This window comes from Pongo pygmaeus, chromosome X (genome assembly GCF_028885625.2).
Source record: "Pongo pygmaeus isolate AG05252 chromosome X, NHGRI_mPonPyg2-v2.0_pri, whole genome shotgun sequence".
In the NCBI taxonomy this organism is placed as follows: Eukaryota; Metazoa; Chordata; class Mammalia; order Primates; family Hominidae; genus Pongo; species Pongo pygmaeus.
Genome location: NC_072396.2, coordinates 127,670,667 through 127,687,751, shown reverse-complemented (window position 1 = coordinate 127,687,751; position 17,085 = coordinate 127,670,667). Strand labels below are relative to the sequence as shown.

The following is a 17,085-nucleotide window of genomic DNA, read 5'->3' as shown; positions in this document are numbered from 1 at the left end:
TCTATTTACAGAGAGTGACAGGAGAAATATGGTCATTCAGTTGTGATGGGGTGGTAGAGTTCATGGTATAGCTCACATCGGATAACCTGGGCTAGTAGAAACTTACACCTTAGCCTGGGTGCGGTGACTCACACCTGTAATCCCAGCACTTTAGGAGGCCGAGGCAGGTAGATCACTTGAGGTCAGTAGTTTGAGACCAGCCTGGCCAACATGGTGAAACCCCATCTCTACTAAAAAATATTTTTAATATTAGCTGGGCAAGCTGGCAGGTGCCTGTAGTCCCAGCTACTCAGGAACTTGAGGCAGGAGAATCGCTTGAACCTGGGAGGCGGAGGTTGCAGTGAGCCAAGATCATGCCACTGCACTCTAGCCTGGGTGACAGAGCAAGACTCTGTCTCAAAAATAAATAAATAATAAATAAAATAAAAAGACACTTACGCCTTAAATTTCTTGCCATGCTGCTGTTGCCAAGCACTCTTCTCTCCAGAATGACTAAGGCACCATAAGCCTTTCTAATACATTTCAACTATCTTTCAGAATGGGATGGGCCTGAAACCACACTTTAGCTGTTGGGCAGATAGTGTAATGGTTAAAAAGCATGGACTTCAGAGTGAAAGATCTGGGTTAAAGTTATTGTGTCACTGTTACAGTTTGAATATTTGTGTCCCCACGTCCCCCCCACCCCGCAACCAAGTCATATGTTGAAATCCTAACCCCCAAGGTGATGGTATTAGGAAGTGGGGCTTTGGGAGGTGATTAGGTCATGGGAGTGAAGCCCTCACAAATGAAACTTATAGTGTCCTTATAAAAGAGGCCCAAGAGGGACCCCTTACCCTTTCCATCATGTGAGAACACAGGAAGAAGGTACCATCTATGAGCCTGAAAGTGGCCCTCACCAGACAATGAATCTCCCTTGATCTTGGACTTCCCAGCCTCCAGAACGGTGAAAAATAAATTCCTGTTGTTTATAAGTGACCCAGTTTATGGTGTTTTATTATAGCAGTCCAAACAAACTAAGATAGTCACTGTAAACTGTTTGGTCTTTGGCATGTGACTTCACCTCTCTAGGCTTCAATTTTCTCACATGTAGAAAGAGTTTAATAATGGCACCTTCCCCAGAGGCGTATTGTGAGGATTAAATTACATAAAGTGTATAAAGCACTTAGTACAGTATCTGGCAGCCAGTAAATACGAAACAAATGGTAGCTAATAGTAGTAGTAGTAGTAGTAGTAGTAGTAATAGTAGTGGTAATAGTAGTAGTAGGAATAGAAATAGTAATGATATTGCAAGATTATATCCCACCATGAACTCAATTTAATGAATATTGGCTTAGGCATTACTGTATGCCAGGCATTGATTCATTAAAGCAAAAAGTGAGCATTTACTATGTATCAGGTAATGTGCCAAGAGCAAGGGTGAGCTGTAAGCAAGACAAGACCTCTTAAGCCTAAGTGTTGGGGAGATGAGGAACAGGAAAGAGAAGAAAACCTTATCAACAACTTGGAAAGTAAAAGATTAGAGCCATGTCAAGATGGTTCAGAGCTTCTCAGAGTCCTCAGAAATCATGACTGGGTGCTCTGACCCTTGTTCAGAGCCCTCTCTGCACTGGCGTTGGAAATTCTTCTCTTTCTTACTGCTGGATTCACTTGAATCTCATCTGCCACTTAGCCCTGCCCCAGTTCCCAGGACCAATCTTGACCCAAGACAGGAGATGATGGCTCCAGGCCCATAGATGGGGGCTGAAGTTCAAGTTGCCTTGCTGTTCGTCTGACTAGAGGATGGTGCTCCAGTTTTTATATCTGGGGTCCAGCTTTGCTTTTGTTACCTTTCTGTGCCCTTATTTTTAGAAACGAGCTTCCGACTTTGTGGTTCCTCCCAAAGGCCTGTTCCAAGAACTTATTTAGTGACCCCAGTACTCTCATATGATTGGAGAGCTATACCTTATTCTTGCTGGTTTCCATCCCAAGCACTAGAGTCCTTCTCCTGAACCTCAGTCCAATAAATAAATAACCTGGTTGTTTGCTTCTTGCCAGCTGGGGCTTCTCAGTATCTCCACCTCCTAGATTCCTCTGTCTTCCCCTTACTTAGTGTAGATATTGTCTAGACAGAGAGTTATTATTACAGGTAATCTTTGTTTGTTAGAACTAAACCTTTGCCACCACCCCCTGCACTTGGATTAGTTCTCTAGTGACTGGTTTACTGCATGGGCAGTTTTTCTGTCCAGTTCTGCTTATTTACATGTGCCTCATTAAGCTGCCCAAGATCTGACATTCACAATCAGAGGCCAAAACCATTTAATACTAAGTGACCCAGGAGCTCTGAAGATACCACTGTACCTTTCTTAAAAGCCCTAATTGCCCATATTAATTCTTTTGCACTTGGACTATAGATAAGCCCCTGGCAGAGCCATTCTGTTCATTTTTCATTCATTAATTCAGCAAGGATTTATTGAACGTCTGTGTTTCAGACTGTGTGATATTGAAATGAATCAGCTACATCTTCTGTCCTCGAGGAGTTCATAGTCTAGTAGAACAGTGGAACTTGTAAATGGATCATTACAATACAGACTTAGAAGTACTATATGAATATGGAAAGGAAGGAAGCAAAAAGCAGGGGTACCTAACCCAGACTGCAGGCAAGTAGATGCGAATAGAGAAGGTTTTCTGAAACAAGTATCACTGCTGTGTTTCAGAGGACTAGTAGGTGGTATTAGCTGCTGAAGAGACACAAAAGTACTTCCAGGCTTATACTAAGTGAGAGCTCAGCACCTTCAGGGAACAACACTTACTTTTCTATAGCTGGAACATTGGGTGTGAGGGGGAAAGAGTACAGGATGAAGCTAGAGAGGTAGGCGGGTGCTAGATTATAAAGTGCCTTATTTGCCATGTGAAGGAATTTGAATTTCATCCTGATTTTTAAAGTGGGAAATTACAGTAATGTGGAGATCTAATTTGCCAGGGTAAGAACAGACGCAGGGTAACAAGTTAAATGACTGATAGATGTTAAGAACCCTAATTAAGGTGACGATGGTGGGGGTGAAGAATGTGTCTAGATTTGAGAGACTTAAAAGTAGAATTCATAGGACATGGTGACTGACTAGATAAGAGGGGAACAATGAGGAAAGATGATGAGGTTGCTTAGGCAAAGTTGCTTAGGCAACTATGTGGGTGGTAATTCTGCTGCCTGAGCTAGAGAACACAGAAGGAACAGATTTTAAATAGAGGGCAGGCTGTGCTTAATGTTGCCAAATAAAATCCCCCAATTCTATTTTCCTTTTAGTAAAATAATCCCGTTGTCCAAAGGATACTACTGACAACCTGCCTTTACAGAACGCAACTGTAGAATATATTTTTCTTGTAGACTATATGTAAACTATACAATTGGATAAATACTGCACTTGAAAATTAAATCCTCTCTCTCCTTTGTTAATTGGAAAGCACAGAGTAAATGAAAACAGAATTGGAAAAAACTCACCCCATAGACAAGTTCCCCAACCATGCCGTTCCATATTTTAGTCTCCGGATCCCTTGCACCATATTTCCCGTCACCAACGATGGACAATTTGTATTTGATCCTTACATGTTTGGCTATTTCATAGGCTAGGTCTACACAATAGCCTTCATATCGTTCATTTCCTTCCAGTTGCTCATGGTTCTTCTTGTACATTACATATGGTGATTCCTTTGGGACCAGAAGCAAGATAAAAGGATTACTCCTATACATTTTTCTAAGGGAAGATAAATGCAATAATTTTTCCCCTCTGTGACTATTGAGGTTCGGTATGTGAAAAAGGCCTTTAAATTGTTACTTAGTAAACAGAAGAGCCTTAATTGAGTATTCATTGGGTCACTTTTTTTTTTTTTTTGGTAGGGGGAGTCCTTAACTGATAATTTAAGGAAGCAGAGAAGGATTTCAGTTCTTTTTGAGAGTTTGAAAGATGGCCCAGTTTTCACCTATCAAGTCTTTGATTTCATCAAATTTGGCAGACTTAGTTACATGATGGTGAAGTGCCTTTGATTTCTCAAGATTTATTATGTAGGAATCGCAGGTAGTTGAGGCAAAGCCCTGGGGAAGCATTGTGATCCCTGTGAGGTCAGGGTCCGTGGCATTTACATTTTCATATCTCCAGGGCCTAGTATAGTACTTAAGACAAAGGGAGTATTTGATATGTATGCTTAGATGAAAGGCAAACTTCAGCCTAGTCTCCATTCAGTTAGTCATACTTTCACACTTAGAGATGTATTTGTTTTTAACCCAGTTTTGTACTTCATTCAGTAAAAACAAACCAGCTTTTAGAAAAGTGTTTTAAAACTAAATGAAAATACCATCTCACATTTTAAGTGCTTTGAGTTTTGCAGGAAACTTCTTCATGTAGTGAATTGTGCCTTGAAATGGGCTTATGACGTGGGTAGGTGATTATTATTATACCCCTTTCATAAATGAAGAGAAATAACAACCTGAGGCTCAGAGAAGTTGTGACTTGCACAGTTTTACAGGTTAGTGGTAGACCTAATTTTAGAATCCTAATGTACTCTCTCCTCCACACAATGCTGCTTCCCCCACAATGAAGAATTAGGTTTCAAGTCCAGATGAAGCGTCAGTCCTATGGGGGCGGGCATGGAGGTGGGGAGAAAGAGGAAAATGATAATCTAAAACTGTTCTAAATTCCTATTCTTTTTCTTTCTTTCTTTTTGTTAAATGACATTCTGTTCATCATCATGGCAAGATACTTTGAGAGTTTCCTGAGCTTCCCTGTTGGAAGTTTTTACTGTTTGAACTTGAGGTCTTTTCCACTGGTGGAAAAATACTTTTCAGAACACAGAAGTCTTGCTGGACAGAAAGCCCACCTACCTTCTGTTCACACTTACCAGAATGGTAGTCACTACTATGGTCCGATTCTCTGAGGATGCACTGTCATTGCTGATTTGCTGATCTGAGAAAGGCACAAACCTTTCATACTCATTCCAGTAGCCAGCCTAGAAAGAGAAGACATTTGACCTGGATGCCAATTTTTCCCTCAAAAAAGTACTGCATGAAATTGAAGTGCTGTTGTGGAACAAAACTTTCTTGAGCTCTATAAGGATTGACATCCTGTCTCCCCGTGTCTTGTAATTCCCATCAGGACCCCCAACACTGACACATAGGTGTGCTATTCATCCTGGAGGTTCCCATCTCCCACTCATCCTTACTGATATTTTGTAAAATAATAATACTTATTTTCTTACATCCAAATGCTATCCTCTTTCAAGAGCCCTTTTCTTTAAATGTCTGTTTTGGTTACTTACTTTTCGAGAGCCACTGACTTTCATTTCATACACATCGATGGTATAATTTGTCCTACGTCCGTAAGTGTCAAATTGGATGTTTCCAGTCATTCCTTGTACTTGCACCTGGTAGAAAGAGAAAATTTAAAATTTTAAAATAGCACGGCATTATTGCCTTCTAAGTCTCTGGGATGAGGTCTACTGACAGATCTTGGAATCTTGAAGAATTATTATTGCAAGTCATTGAGCTCTATCCACCAGATCAAGTCTATACAAGATCTTCATTTCCTCCACAGTATTTTCTTGGCATGCCTTTTAGTTTTGAAGCATTGAGTAGGTGTAAGATGCTGTTACTTATATAATATAATGAGGGCTCTACCGCCACTTTTTCAAGGACCTGAAATTTCCACTAGCCCCTTCCTAAAAATACTCTGCAGGCTACCCCCTTAACTAGGATAATGTATTCTAAACTGAGTTCCTTGGGGGCCATGGCTGTGTCTTATCTTAATATTTCCCATATCTGAACATAATCTGGTTTCAGCAGCATGGGCACTGTTACACCTGGACTCATATCGTAGCTTCAATTATTAACTGAATGACCTTCGGCATGTTCTTTAATGCTCTTTTACCCCAGTGTCTTAATCTGTAAGATTGAAAATCCTAGTAGTATCTATCTTTCAGAGTTATTGGGAAGATTAGAGAAGATATATATATATACACACACATATATATGTAATGTTTAGAACAGTATGTGGCATCTATTAAGCATCAGAATACATGCTAGCTATATTAATTATTATTAACCAAAATGGATTTAGTTCTGTTTCTTGAGAGGGTTACACATTTACCAGCTACTACGGTGACAGGGATGAGCTTTCCCTCTTATTTAACCTACACTCAGCTACAGACAGGTAACAGACAAGAGAGCTAAGCCATGGAGGGATAATCCAAAGACTGATGAAATTTGTTAAGCCTAAGGGGTCAGGAGTATGGAGCACTAGACAAGAAATGTAGAAGTACTGGAAGCCAGAACACTTGTTTGGGATGCCAAATGCCGATTTCATGTATGGAACAATTTTTCCTGGGCCTGGGCTCAGTATTATGAATTAGCAAGAGGCCATCTCTTCTAGGTAGATAGATTCTTTACCTATTTTACAGTGCAGGGACACTGGATGAAATACCCTCTACAAATATAAATAATTGTTGTTAACCACTTGCATTGCTCATCTGGCAAGTAAAGGTCAAAGACTTTGCTTCAAAGAGAAAGAATATGTCTCATTTTCCTAGTATGAAAGAATGGAATTGTTTTTCATCACTTATGGAAAATGACAAGCTGTCAAACAAGTCAGAGGTGGCAGTGGGTTTGTGTTGCAGAAAGAAAAATGTTGTCAAATATTAGGGAACATTTTTTAAAGGGAAAGGGGCTTGTTCACCACCAGTAGGAGACTGTGGAATTCCTGTTGAAAGGAAAATGCTCCAATCTGATGAACTGAAAACAAGATGATTGTCCAACTGATCCAACAAACCTAAGTACTATTGTTAGCTTAGGCTTGCAGAGAAGGTGGCATCACACTTCTAGTTAGAGAAAAGACCTTTGTTGAGATAGAAATTACTTATCCAGTGGGATGAGACTGATACATAATGTGAGCACGAAGGGCTCTTTTTACTCTATTTTGAGCACTGAATTCTCGTAGAGGAGTTAGACAGGGCAGAGACAAGGGCAATAGGAACTTATTAAGGAAAGCCTTCATTAGTGAAAATAGCTAGGGCTTTAAGTCTCATTAAGAGTTGTCTATTTCTAAAGACCCAACCTATCTGAATATGATATGTGAACTGGAGAATAGTCAAGGCATAGTCCAAAAGATTCCAGACCCATGATTTGAACGTTTGGTGACCAGAAGTAGAATTGGACTACCACTCAGAGAAATCTATTTTTAAGGATGTGGTCCAGTATTGAATGTTAGTGACAGTTTCCCAGCATCCCATCTGGGATCCCTTCTTTAATTCATAGCATCCTGTGCAAGACTTAGACATAACATTTTTATAATCTATGTATTTCTGACTTTCCTACTGGATTAGGAGCATCTTGAGATGAGAGACATTTTTTTACCTCTGTTCTCAGCAACTAATATTGTGCCTGGGATAGAGCAGATCCTTAATAAATGTTGATTGAACAAGTCTCAAAGACTTAGAATCTGTGACAGATATGTCAGTAGACTGTGCTGGGCTGATCTTTGCATTATTTGCAGATTGTGAGGAGAATGATTACCCAATTTGCAAGCGGCTTTAAGATATTTTAAAGCATTTGTTTACATATTAACAATTTAAATGTGAGCACTCCTCATCTTATTTCATGCTTGCATACTAATATGGAGCCTGATACATAGTCATGGGTGCTCAATAAATATTTACTGAATGAATATTGTGCTTATTTATTCATTAAAACAGGCCCCTTGGGAGCCTCTGCCAGGCAATGATTTTGTTTGCCAGATTTCTTTTGAAGGAAGAGAATAATTTATTGAGAAACAACTATGTGCTAGTCACAACGAGGGATGCTTTACATTATGCAGTCTCAATTTTAATTAATTCAAATAAAATGGGATTTCTTTTAATGTAGCAAAACATTTAGTACTTCAGACTAGCCTCCCTTACAGTCCCTCTGAGTAGAGCAATTTTACTGAGGCACTGTCTACTTTTGGAAAAAATAGGTGCCTTCCAGCCTCTCTGGAGCAATAGAGATTGTCCTATAGAAAGGTAATGTATTGTTTTGGTTGAGTGTCTGGTCATTAGGGCCTGGGGAGGAAGGTTACCTGGCTTATAACTTGAGCTTTATCAGTGAGGTAGACATGCAGAAACTTTTCTGTGCAGTAATATGACCAATCTATTTTTTTTTTCCTAGCCCAATTGGTATCTTATCCTTCATTCTGATAGCCAGTTTTCTATTTGGGAAGGTAGTTATTTGTGTCATGAATAGGGAGTCAATTGGAGATGCTGGCTCTTGCCCCTTGAGGTTTTGTTGATGAAAACTCCTTTTGATTCACTCTGAGGGAGTTTTATATTTCACTCATCATTATGTTTCACCTGACAATACAAATCTTGTAACTGCTATGAAGGTTGAATTTAATTAACTGCTCTTCAAAATTGTACAGTGCTACCTCCATAAAACTACACTTAGGGCATTTGTTAAGGAACTGACATAATGACATAAAAATCTGCATGATGGGAGAATGAGTCATATCTCTTTCTTGAAGAGAGACACAAGGGCTACTAACCCCTTTTGATTGAATGCTTCCAACTTGGCAAATTTAAGGCATCAATAAGAGAGCCAGCTACACAAAATGATGTATGTTATGAGGCCGTTACAAGTTCTTCCTTGCTGGGTTGCACACAGAATTATCTTATCTTTGCCCATCTCTTTGTTGATTTGGATGTCCCAAACATCAGGATAACTAAATAAGTAGAAATAAGAGATTCTTGTACTCTTGAAAGCTCATTTTAATACATGCAGGCACATGTGGCATAAAGCAAAATATTCAGGACAGAGCTCTTGCTTGGAAAACTGCAATGAATGGGTGATGCTACTTCTGGTATAAATAATGAAATCTGTTCAAAGGACATTGCTTGAAGCCTTAAATGATCTCCTACCCAGCAAATACTAAAAACAAGTGACCTATTTGACTGTCTATCCATTGATTCCTGTTACTTTTCTTTAGGCTTTTTCTTTGCAGCATTAGGCAAAAGCTTCTTAAGTAGACCTAGAAATGTATCATGTTCCTGCATTTCATCCTGTAGAATAGCATGAGTGTTCTTTTTGACAACAGAAATACTATCACACTGGCTAAGTTCCACAGCCTGTCTAGGCTAATCCATTTGTCTGATGAGCCAGAGGATGCTGTCCTTTGTAATGTCTATCTTGAAGTTAGGAACATCTTATAAAATATCCTAATCTCCCTAAAGAATGTCATATGTTTGAAAGGTTTGAATTTTTTGAAGCTATTTATATATTCAATCTGTAACTTTCGAGAGTACTAAGTTTCATTTACTAGCCACAGTATAGTGCATAACCAAAAATTCATTTGCCCTAAATTTATCTTTTTTTTTTTCAAGCTTCAAGAAACGACCTCCAATTTCTAGATTTGGATGATTTATAGAAATGGCTGTACTTATCCTCTTTGCATACTCTGAGATTCTACATAATCTGGTCCTATTCCTTTTAGTATATCTTCTCTCAAGATTAAGGTCTCATCTTTTTTATGTCTTTATAAGTTTCTTCCACCCCAATAACCCATTGTGGTCTTTACCATTTTCAGAGCTCTCTCAATATCAATTCCTTGACTCCAGGGCACAGCAGGATTTGCTAAGCAGTCTCCAGCACTTCCTCTCCGGGACACATCCACTCGCTGCCTCCTCAGGTAGCGGAAAGCTTCTGCTATGACCAGTATTGCGTCGTGTGTCAATGCAGATGTATACTGAAATGGATGCATGAAAAACAAGATATCATGATAAATGATACCCTCAAAATTTGCCTTGTTTCTTATAATTTTCATTCATTTCTACCTATTGTTCTATGCAGTCACCCCCCTAATTATTTAAGAGATCTCTCTGGGCAAGCCTGAATTTGATTCATTCTACAATGATACTTCTTACCTCATGTGTGCATGTGTTATGATTATTACGATCAAATGGCTCAAGGCAATCTCTCTCTTGCTCTCAATACTGTTTCTTTTTTATACTGAGTGAGTGACTACCAAAAGGCTGGGTGCTTTATAGAGGAAGAAATATGTGTGAAGTTAAAGGATGGCATGTATAGACTGGAGAGGAAACAGCATATCCTAAAGCAAGACTGGGTTACTGCTGTTTGTAATAGAAAATTGAGATCTGGTGTTTACTTAGGGGAAAATGGAAATAGCTAAGTTAGACAGCTTGAAATTAATTTGGAGGAGAACATTAATCATTTCTGTCTGGACCATGTTTCTGGCAAGCTAGGACTTCTGGCCAGCAATAAATGAGTTTTTGTTTCCTGGGGGTAGCAAAAACCAAAGCTGTTTTTCAATTGTAGAAAATTTCAATTATTATTGAGTTTTAAATCTGATAATGTTGACAATTCATAGGCAATACTTCATGATGCCACCTCTTGCAGGCAAGAACACTTTCTATTCCTTGGATATATTGATATGCTCTACTAGGGATGAGGTCAGTCACTAATACAAGGGATTTGATTATCCGCAATTTGAAATGGTGGATGCTTTTTCATTAAATGAATTAACATAACAAACTATGGTTAAAATAAGCTGGTCCCTGTTTTGCAGGGGTGACAAATACTGGTAGAATATAGAATGTTGTTGACTTTTTAAAAATGTAGCAAAATGTCCCAGGGGGAGTTCCCTTTCTAGTACAGTATGTCCAAATACAATTGGGAGTGAATAGATTATTGCCTCTACAACTATCAATTAGCTTTTCTGACTTTTCTCATGTTACTTGTCTTTCAGAAGCAAATCATCAAGTGTGACTGTAACTGGGGACATATTTTCTTTCATGAAGAAAAATCTTTGTGTCTGCACATCTTTGCAATACATGAAGCCAACATGGTGATGATTTTCTTTTCAGCTGACTGCATAAATTGTCAGCAATCTTAATGTAGTCCTTTCCAAACCATGCCAAAGGAGCTATTTAATTTTTGCTTTATTCAGTTTCTACTTACCAATGGGTGAGAATGCCCCCCCAAGCCCTAAAAGGAAATGTTTATAGAGTAAAATATCAGGATTTTTAATCTGTGGACAATTTTATTTCCTAATCAAAAATATTATACATCAATTTTTAAAGTGGGCTTTTGGTTTGATTGATATTGTGCAAGGTTCTATAATGACGAATACTAAGCAAAAGTAATCTGTAAGTTGTAACATCTATTTAAATATTCAATTTTTTAAAGTTATTTAAAGGGTTTTACTTATAAGCGTGAACATTTCTTCTCAGTGGGTTCTAGAACTTTACATTATACACACCAAGTGTTATCAATGAATAGTCCAGAGCTGAGATTGGCTTCCTTCTCTTTTGTATGGCTCTGCAACTTCAGCACAGGCATAAACTACTCTTCAGTACCCTTTTCATACTTCTTACCATTACTCATTTTCTCATGCCTAACACAGTGTCTGGCACATTGTAGGTGCCAGACTACTAACCCACTAAAATATTGAATAAATGAATTTATTTCTTCTACCTATTATCTGGTAAATCTAAAGATCATAAAGCCGTGTGGGTAGGCAGTTTTATGAAAAATCTAAATTTGAATAAGCTCACCTAAATGTAATGCAATATGCATTTTAACCATGACTTCATGCTTTTGATATTTTTATCTTGATTTCTATGAAAATGGGCAACTTAGTAATCTAATTATTTTCAAAAATACTTTAGCAAGCAGGAAAACATTTCCATTCAATATATGTGTAGGCAACATACACTCTGTATTGGAGCCTAATTCAGTTGGGATTATTTTCCAGTAAATATCAGTTTAGTACATTAAAAATTTTTTTGATTACAAAGGATTCATCATAGGGATTGTGACCATATTTACTAAAGCAAATTAGGACACTTGATCGGACCCTAAAACAGAATGTTTTAAAACAAGACTATCTTGGAAAAATCTGGCAGGCATAATCGCTACAACCACAGGGTACCACTTAACTAGTAAGTGGCTTAACTGAACGAAAAAAGTATGTTTAACCCATAACTTTTCTAGAACACACCAATTGCATAAAGTTAGGTTTCACTTGTATTATGTTCTGATGTAACCCATTTAAGGTGGAGCTGCATAGATGGTACAGAATGTATCTCTATATCTTTTTTCTGGTCTGTGTTGACTACTGTTCTCCCCTATTATTATTATTATTATTATTATTATTATTATTATTATTTTGAGATGGGATCTTGTTCTGTCGCCCAGGCTGGAGTGCAGTAGCATGATCTCGGCTCACTGCAACCTCTGCTGCACGGGTTCAAGCCATTCTCCTGCCTCTGCCACCCAAGTGTCTGGGATTACAGGCGCATGCTACCATGCCCGGCCTGTTATCCCCTATTCTATTCTTGCCAGGGAGGAAAGATGTGAAGATGAGTATCTTGAAACAATGAAGAAGATCTTTTCCCCTTTTCCTTTTTTAGGAAAGGGTCTTGACTCTATTTTGATCCCCCATTTTGTACCACAGCTATGGTACATACTTTCACTATATCAGGAAGAATTTAAAGCCAGTTTCATATGTGAATCAATGCACTGAGGAAATGATTTACTTAAAAAATATATTTGAAGGGTCCTTTGTGTAACATGAATAACTTTCCCCTAATTTATCTGTTTAATTCCTGGTTTTTAAATAATAGGATTTCTAGCCATAGGGGAACACATGAAAAATGTGCATTTTTAACCATGACTTTCTGCTTTTAATATTCTTATCTTGATTTTGTGAAAATGAGCAACCTAGGTAATTTAATTATTTTCTAAGATACTTTAGCAGGCAGGAAAACATTTCCATTCAATATACATATAGGCAATGTACACTCTTTATTAGACCCTAATTCACTTGGGTGTACTGAGATTCATGGAACTTATTAAAACAAAGCAATCACATAAATAATGTAAAATCTAATTTTCTGTTTCAGACTATCAATCTTCCTTACCTATTCCCATTGCCCCCACCCTTTGCCTGGCTCAGGTTCTTGTAATACTGTAAATTGTTATGGGCATATTACAAATAAAATTCATTAAAAATTAAGTTAACTTATTTCCAAGCACTGGATTTTAAAAGATCTCATTCTCAACAGCTTCTTTATTCAGGGGTTTAGTTTTCAAATGCAATAGCATCACCTGCAGTTGTTTTGTGGCATCTTTGAATCACTTCTGAGGAAAATCACTTGATCATAAGATGACTGTTAGTGTATAAAGACCATACTGAGATACTTTGAAAAGCTGGCCTTAGGTTTTTTACATGCCATGGAACATTACCTTTAGTGGTGCATTCTTGGCTTCAGGGAATTCCCTTTCATCCAGCCTCACCCAGCGCTGTATGAACTGCTGAACCATAGGGTTTTCATTGTTGACAATCTGGAAACCTGTAATGTTGGCTCCCCCATGCATGACTCTTTCCAGTAAAATATCAGTAAAACCCTGGAAAGACATTGAAAGGATCGTGATTGTGGGAGGTTGTATATTCTTACTCACCATATCTGTTAGAGTGCTAAGGATAATATGAAAGCTCCTTCCCCAGGATCATTTATTAGCAATCAAGACAGCCTTGAATATGAAATTAATTGTTAGGGCACTATGTCCCTGAAACTGCAGGCATAATGGAGAAAATATGCATTCTTCCATTTTAGTTCCTGTGTCTTTATGTAATGTGGCTGCCACATGGACAAACATAGATGCCAACTTTAAGCAAATATTTTGATTTGTTTCATTTACCTGTATTTTTAGTCTTTCTTCATTGCGTACAAATACAATGCTTTATGTAATTGGAAAATGTTGAAAAAGTTTGACCCTAATAGGTGTTATAGCAAACTTTTCTTCAGCCTAACATGATAAACACAGTGGATTGCTTCAGATTCTAGTGATGAGTACGTTAGAAATTTGTGATTTACGGAAATGCCAATGAGTGAAACTGACAGCTTGGTTGTATATGATGGTACAAATCCCAGGGTATCTCACATGTATCCATAAATGAATGTCTTTTTTTTTTTTTTTTGAGATAGAATCTCGCTCTGTTACCCAGGCTGGAGTGCAGAGTCTCGTTGTGTTGCCCAGGCTAGAGTGCTGTGGTGTGATCTCGGCTCACTGCAACCTCCACACCACCCCCCGGGTTCAAGCGATTCTCGTGCCTCAGCCTCCCAAGTAGCTGGGATTACAGGCGCATGCCACCATGCCCTCCCAAGTTTTGTATTTTTGGTAGAGACGGGGTTTCACCATGTTGGCCTGGCTGGTCTCGAACTCCTGACCTCAAGTGATCTGCCTGCCTCGGCCTCCCAAAGTGCTTGGATTACAGGCATGAGCCACTGCACCCAGACAATAAATGAATCTTAACAACTACTACATAGTATCCACCACTTTCTTCTAATTTGCTGTGGCTACCATCTGGTGCCTCTGCCACCTAAGCCTTGTGAAAGGAGTATCTCCATGTGAGCTCTGCCAGCTCTATTGGGCATTATTATCTTCTGAGACAAGTAGCAGCCCAGGAATTGCTGCTACTTTTGCTGGATAACTGTATGCTGCTAATTACTATTAATGTGTTAGGGTCTTCAATGAGCTGAAGCCATCATTTCTATTCATAAACAGATGGGTAGAATTCTTCCTCCCTTCTTTAGAACCCTCCAACATTTTAATATAAAAATGATCAATCATACAGAAAAATAGAAAGAATTATACAGTGAATACCCACATAGTCACACTCAGATTCTACAATTATTTTTCTACTCATCTATCAAATCATTTCATTTTGGGGTTCATTTCAAAGTAAGTTGGAGACATTGGTATGCTTCACCCTTAAAGATTTCAGCATGCAGGTCATTAACTAAAATTCAGTGTTTGTTTACAGTTCTTTTTCTTTCTTCATTTTTTGGGGTAAAATTTACATCAATGAAATGTACTTGATGAGTTTTGATAAATGCATACATCTTTATTACCCAAATCCATATCAATTCTTTAATGTTTCCTCTCTTTTTTAACAGTCTAAAAAAGGTTTTATTGAAGTGTAATAATTGTATAGAGAAGTGCACATATCTTTACATGTATAGCTTGGTGAATTTATTCACAAACTAAACATAAACAATATCTGTAGAGTCAGCACCTCCATCCATGCTTCTCTTAATTTTACATTTCTTTACCATGGATAACAAGACAGTATTAGAAAACATTTTAGTGAAACAGCTTTTTCAGTTATTACTTACAGCCCCTTCCTCTTCTTTTCATAAGTGGGGTATGAGTCAATGAGACTTGACAAAGAGTCAAATAGTTTACATCACTGGGAATCACTCCTTCATTCTGATAACCACAAAGTATTTTAAAAATTAACATTAATTCATCATGATGAGTTTTCTCCCAAAGGCTTTCTTCATGAGAGAAAATAAGACTCAGTGTTTTCTCCCATTTTATTCCCCCTGTAATAAATTCAGCAGAGAGCCTCACTTGTGTAGAAAGTCTAGCAGAGGCTACCACTGGGGTTTAAGCCTAACTGTTACCCAACTCTCCATTCTCACTCCTTAAACTTATATTCAAATAAAATGCTGAGGATAAAACTCCAATGAAAGGGGCTTCAAGATGGCTGAATAGAAGCATCCGGAACTCATCTCCCGTACAAAGAAGAAATAAAATAGTGAGTAGATAATCACACTTTGAATATATTTCCTAAGAGAGAATGCTGGAATTCAATAGAGAAGTGACAGGAAACATCTGACTCAAGGAATGAGAAAGAAGTAAGGCAGCCTGCTTGGCTGGGATCATCTGGAAGCCTGGAGAGGTGCCCCAGCATGGGTAAAGGATAAGTGAGAGACCCCTAGCAGTCCATATTCCCAATGTGGACTCCTGCAATCCTAGCCCTTGGAGAGCCCTCAACCCACATGGGCTTTGAAGGAGTTGCCTAGAGATTGTATAATGGCATTTCTCTAGAGAGAGAGCTTGAGTGGGTCCTGCATACCCCAGAGTCCTAAGCAGCCACAGCAGGGTGCAATTTTGAGAGCCCAGCCCCCAGCAGACTACATCCTGACCAGGGGCCCAACAGCCCCTGCATTTCCACATCCTTGGAACCCCATCAATGGGGTTGAATACCTTGAATGCAGGGCTGGGCCTTGTTGTTGGCTGCTGCTGCCAGGGCGAAACACGAGTCATTGGCAGTGACCCTGTCACTCCCAGTAGCAGTGCTGCTACATATTTAAAAGAGCCCTGAGGAAAGGCTCCCCTGCTTATATCAGGGCCAAAGCACATGCTCCCAAGCTACCTGTTTATGGCTGCTGCCACTGAAAGCAACCATGCCTTCTCCAGCAGTAGGGCTGCAGCACAGCCACTTCAGCCCCAACCTGAGCATTCTACTGGGGATCTAGGGATGACCTCGCCCCTGCCTACCACAGCCAGCACCCACATGCACCACCAGATGGCCTGGCTCTACTCCCCTCAATTCCCAGTGCCTGAGTAAACTGTCCAGGGGCCTGGAGATTGCCCTGCCCCAGTCACCACCGTTGGAACTTAGCACTCCTTCTGGGAACCTGAGGACAGGCTGACTTAGCTTGTCACTACCACCATGGCTGGGACTCACCTGCATGTGCTACCTACAGGCCTCAATAATGGCTGGCCTAGCCTATTGCAGCCACCATCATCACCAGGACAAACCACTTGGGAGTCAGAGAATTGTGTTGCCTCTGCTACAACCATTGCCCATGCCATGCCCAATTCTTAGGGCTCCAAGGACCCACCCACCCATCCGGCCCACTACTGCCACTGCTGGCATCTGAGCAAGCTGCCTGGAGGCCCAAGAATCAGCCTGACTAGACCCACTAACACTGGTGCCCATGTACACTTCCCTGAGGCCCATGGACAGGTATGTTTGACCTGTTGCTACTACCACTGGTGTCCAAGAACTGGCCCATCTGATGTCCCCATCCCCAGAAAAACTTCACCACAGCCTCCACCAGCAACTGCACCCTACACCACCAAGGAAATCACAAATACTACTGATGCTGTTTACAGCCAGATAAATCATCATGGAGACTATATTATTGCACATACCGAGAATCAAAGCCAAAGTGTCCTACCCAACCAACACCATAGATAAATCTTCAGGAAAAAGTCCT

General features: G+C 39.4%; 1 protein-coding gene across 3 annotated transcripts in view; it reads right to left on the bottom strand.

Annotated features, from left to right (window-relative positions):
• GRIA3 (glutamate ionotropic receptor AMPA type subunit 3) overlaps positions 1-17,085 on the bottom strand; it is a 306,145-nt gene that overhangs the window by 81,083 nt on the left and 207,977 nt on the right. For all 3 annotated transcript variants that reach the window (XM_063660409.1, XM_063660408.1, XM_054471451.2), the window contains 5 exons: positions 13,256-13,417; positions 9,567-9,734; positions 5,287-5,391; positions 4,870-4,977; positions 3,476-3,682 (listed from right to left, as the gene is read on the bottom strand). In XM_063660409.1, the coding sequence (XP_063516479.1) occupies positions 3,476-3,682; positions 4,870-4,977; positions 5,287-5,391; positions 9,567-9,734; positions 13,256-13,417 (750 nt within the window). The remainder of the gene's footprint in view (positions 1-3,475; positions 3,683-4,869; positions 4,978-5,286; positions 5,392-9,566; positions 9,735-13,255; positions 13,418-17,085) is intronic.